The sequence below is a fragment of the Pezoporus wallicus genome, unplaced genomic scaffold (assembly GCF_028554395.1).
Source record: "Pezoporus wallicus isolate ANWC-B61680 ecotype Strahan unplaced genomic scaffold, APGP_CSIRO_Pwel_v1 contig_11747, whole genome shotgun sequence".
NCBI classification, from domain to species: Eukaryota; Metazoa; Chordata; class Aves; order Psittaciformes; family Psittacidae; genus Pezoporus; species Pezoporus wallicus.
Window position 1 is genome coordinate 1 of NW_026637676.1, and position 4,414 is coordinate 4,414.

At 65.3% G+C, this 4,414-nt stretch overlaps 1 protein-coding gene across 1 annotated transcript; it reads left to right on the forward strand.

The window, feature by feature from the left end:
* The first annotated feature begins 86 nt into the window (after positions 1–86).
* On the forward strand, positions 87–2,401 carry LOC130598090 (transmembrane protein 127-like). Its single transcript, XM_057407177.1, has 3 exons — positions 87–327; positions 1,350–1,514; positions 2,056–2,401. The coding sequence occupies exons 1-3, from the start codon at positions 87–89 to the stop codon at positions 2,361–2,363; spliced, it is 714 nt and encodes a 237-aa protein (XP_057263160.1). The 3' UTR covers positions 2,364–2,401.
* The last annotated feature ends 2,013 nt before the right edge of the window (positions 2,402–4,414 follow it).

Genomic DNA, 4,414 nt, shown 5'->3' on the forward strand with positions numbered 1-4,414 from the left:
GTGGCGTCAGCGCGCCCCGGATGCGGACCGGTCCGCGGTGGGGCGGAAGCGGCGGGCGCTGAGGCGGAGAGGCGGCTTCGGGCCCCATGTACACCCCGGGCGGGCCGGGCTGCCCGGCGGGCGGCGGCGCCGGGGGCGGCGGGCGGGGGCTCCCGAAGCAGCCGGAGCGGAGCCTGGCCTCGGCGCTGCCCGGCGCCCTCTCCATCACCGCGCTCTGCACGGCGCTGGCCGAGCCCGCCTGGCTCCGCATCCACGGCGGGACGTGCGCCCGGCAGGAGCTCGGCGTCGCCGATGTCCTGGGTTACGTTGACCCCGAGCTGCTCCGAGGTGAGGCCGGGCATGGAGCGCGTCCCCCCTCCCGCGGGGTCCTCCGGTACCTCCCTTGAGGCTTCGGCCCCTGCCCGGGCCGCTCCGGTGTTGGCTGAGCCCGAGGGCAACGGGAGAAGCACGAATCCATTGATCCTAACGCGAGCTGCTGGGTGACCGAGGCGTGGAACCGGGGGGAGGCTTGGGATGGACGGGAGCTTAAAGCTCCTCCAGCTCCAGCCCCTGCCACGGGCAGGGACCCCTTCCACTGGAGCAGCTTGGTCCAAGCCCCTGTGTCCAACCTGGCCTTGAACACTGCCAGGGATGGGGCAGCCACAGCTTCTCTGAGCACCCTGTGCCAGCGCCTCAGCACCCTCACAGGGAAGAGCTTCTGCCTAAGAGCTCATCTCAGTCTCCCCTCTGGCAGGTTAAAGCCATTCCCCTTGGCCTGTCCCTGCAGGCCCTTGTCCCAAGCCCCTCTCCAGGTTTCCTGCAGCCCCTTCAGGCACTGGAGCTGCTCTCAGGTCTCCCCTTCAGGAGCCTTCTCTTCTCCAGGCTGCCCCAGCCCAGCTCTCTCAGCCTGGCTCCAGAGCAGAGCTGCTCCAGCCCTTGCAGCATCTCCATGGCCTCCTCTGGCCTCCCTCCACCAGCTCCATGTCCTCATGCTGGGGACCCCAGCACTGCACACAGGGCTGCAGGGGGGGCTCACAAGAGTAGAGGGGCAGGATCCCCTCCCTGAGCTGCTGCTCACGCTCTGGGGGTGCAGCCCAGCACTGGGGGGGTTCTGGGCTCAAGCGCTCACTGAAGCCGTCTCATGGGGAACTTCTCCTCACCCAACACCCCCAAGTCCTTCTCCTCTCCAGGCTCCCCCAGGCTGTGTCTGTGCTGGGGATTGCCCTTCCCCAGGAGCAAGGTCCCTTTGGATCCCCTCCCTTCCCTCCCGCCTGTCACTGCCCCACGCAGCGCTCTGCCCCGTGCGGGGTTTGGGTGGAAAAGCAGCGTTCTGTGGTGCTCAGCCCCTGCCGCTCTCCCTCCCCTCGCAGATTACTGCATGAACCCGCAGACCGTGCTGCTGCTCCGGGTCATCGCCGCCTTCTGCTTCCTGGGAATCATCTGCAGCCTCTCCGCTTTCCTCCTGGATGTCTTCGGACCCAAGCACCCGGCGCTGAAGATCACCCGGCGCTACGCGTTCGCTCACATCCTCACAGGTAAATCCCTGCAGGAGCAGCCCGTGCTGCTCTGGGTTTCCATCCCGGACCTTCAAAGGATGGAAGAAAAGCCCCCAGAGGGTGTTTTCCATGCCTTGGATCCTTGCTGTGCTTCCCGTCCTACAGGGCCGCCCCTGCACTGGGTTTCACCTTCCGTGGTGATAATGGAGTTAAATCTTGGTGGGGATGGTTAGGGGTGAACATTAAGCGTCCCTTGGTGGGTCTTAGTCCTTAAAGAGGTGTCCTAGAGCCTCTCAGGGGAGAAAGGCCCTATGTTTTTGACTCCGGAGGTCAAAGGAGCTTTAATATCCCTTATCCCTGCTGGAATTCCCAGCTGAGCCCTGAGTAGCTCATCCCCCTTCCCCATGGAGCAATGATTCATCCCTGCTGCTCCTCTGAGCTCCCATAGAGCCCCCTTTCCGACCCTAACCCACCTCCCCCTGTGCTCCTCCTGCATTTCCCCCCCTATCCCGATGGATCTGGAGCATCCCCAGCTCTGCCCTCGGGGCTCGCTCAGGGTCTCTGCTCTCCCCCCCCGCAGTCCTGCAGTGCGCCACCGTCATCGGGTTCTGCTACTGGGCCTCGGAGCTCATCCTGGCGCAGCAGCAGCAGCACAAGAAGTACCACGGCTCCCAGGTCTACGTCACCTTCGCCGTCAGCTTCTACCTGGTGGCGGGCGCCGGCGGCGCCTCCATCCTGGCCACGGCCGCCAACCTCCTGCGCCATTACCCCACCGAGGAGGAGGAGCAGGCCCTGGAGCTGCTCTCCGAGATGGAGGAGAACGAACCCTACCCCGCCGAGTACGAGGTCATCAACCAGTTCCAACCGCCGCCGGCCTACACCCCCTGAGCCCGGCGCCGCTTCCTCTGCCCCCCCCCTCCATCCGCACCCCCAACTCCATCACTCTTCCCCCTCGGCCCTGCCCTGCCCCAGAGGAAGGACCTTGTCGGCTCAGCCCATCCGTGTCCTCCTCCCATCTCTTCCATGGACTCCGATTTGGAACCCTCTTGGTGGAAGGAGCGTCGGGGCGGCTCCTTCCCGGGGTTTTATCCCCTTGGAGCTCTCCCGCGGAGGGAAGGAGGGAATCCCGCACCCCGCTGAGCTCCGGTCCCCCCCTCCACCGAGCCATCCCATCACCGGTGTCTCTATTTACAGCGGTTCATCGGGATCTCTACCCCAGCACTGCGGGATGGAGCCCGACCCGCACCACCACCGCCGCCACCGCTCCCTGGTTTGCACTTTAGTTCAGGCTCCGGGTGGGATGGGGACGGATTCGGGACCGACACATGGGACTTATCACCCCCAGAAGCTCTTTGCCCCCCCGCAGCAGGTCTGGGGGCAGCTTTTATCCCGTTCCCCCCCCCATTGAGCCGATCGGGGGGGGTTTAACCCACATTTGGGCACAGCGCCGGCTCCCGGCTGGGAAAGCGGCCTCTGCCCGTGGTTTTATGCAAGATCCCGCCCCCCCCCCCCGCCAGCCAAACTCCTGCTTTTTGCCCCCACTTCCATTGCTCTCGGTGTTTCCGTGCCCCACTCTTCGCTGATGATCCCGGTTCCCAGCACGAACACTGAGGAGCGCCGGCCCTGGAGCCAGCACCTCCCTGGCAGCACCGGAGAGCCGAGGGGAAAACCGAGCCCGGCAGCGCCAGGCCTGGAGGAGGAGGTCGCTGCAGGGATGGAGCAGGATTTTGGGGCTGTTTAAAGCAATTCAAGCAGCCAAAGGCCCCCCCAGGGACACATCAACCCAAGCACCGCAGTGCTGCCGTCCTCGAGCCTGGATCCGCGGAGGGCTTAGAGAAGGAGGTTTGGGACTGGAACGTCGCTCCGTGTAGGTTCCCATCCATCCCTCTCATGCTTTTATTCCCTGTTTTGTTGCTGTTTAGCCCAGCTCGTCCCTTTCCCCCGCTCCCTGCACCCGCAGCAGCTATGCAAGAGCTCCGGCCGCGCTCCGGGGCTCCGGCTGGGGCATGAAACCGGCTCCGGGAAGCGCTGCCTGCGCCTGGAGAGGCTCCGAAGGGGGGGAATCGGCCCCTGCAGCCCCTCAACGGGAGCCTGCCGGCCTCTGCCTGGAGAAGTTTGGGATTCTGAGCTGCAGGAGGGGCCTCGAGCGTCCCCATCCGGGCACAAGCACTCGGGGTTCCTGCACAAACCCCCCCCTCACTCGGGCCCGGGGCATCGCTTCCTACCGGGAGCGAGGTGGGAACCGGGGATGGGCTCCCCCAGCCCCGCTTGGGGGGAATAAAGGGGGTGCAAGAGCTGTGTGGAGCCTGGCTTTGTGCTGGGGAAAGGGGGGGTGTGTGTAATCCCTTATTGCCCCTTGTAACCCCCTGCCTGTACACTGCCCTCCAGAGCCCCAGCCTGGGTTGGGTTGGAAGGGACCTTAAAGCTCCTCCAGCTCCAACCCCTGCCACGGGCAGGGACCCCTTCCACTGGAGCAGCTTGCTCCAAGCCCCTGTGTCCAACCTGGCCTTGAGCACTGCCAGGGATGGGGCAGCCACAGCTTCTCTGGGGCCCTGAGGTTTAGCATCACTTTGCTTTGTGGGGCCCTGGAGAGCGCTGTCCAGGGAGGCTCTGCACAGAGGGAGGTGCAGGTGGGTCGGGAGGGGAGGATGTCGATGCTGCAGGCGCTGTTCTGGAAGGCAGCAGGGGCAGGACCATGCCCAGCTCCTGGTTTCCATCCTGGTTCTTCACCTTGGGGGAGCAGGGGCTGGATGCTTGCGTGCTCCAGCACCCTCGAGGGCACCCAGCACTCGGGTGCTGCACCAGTGGGGCTCTGGGTGCCTGGTGTGGTTTAAGCCGCTGCTGGCAGCATTCCGGAGGAGTCCAGCTGTAAGGGCTCCCCAGCAGCACTCCCTGTACGGGTGCTTTGGGACTGGGAGCAGGGCTGGAGGTCTGCACCC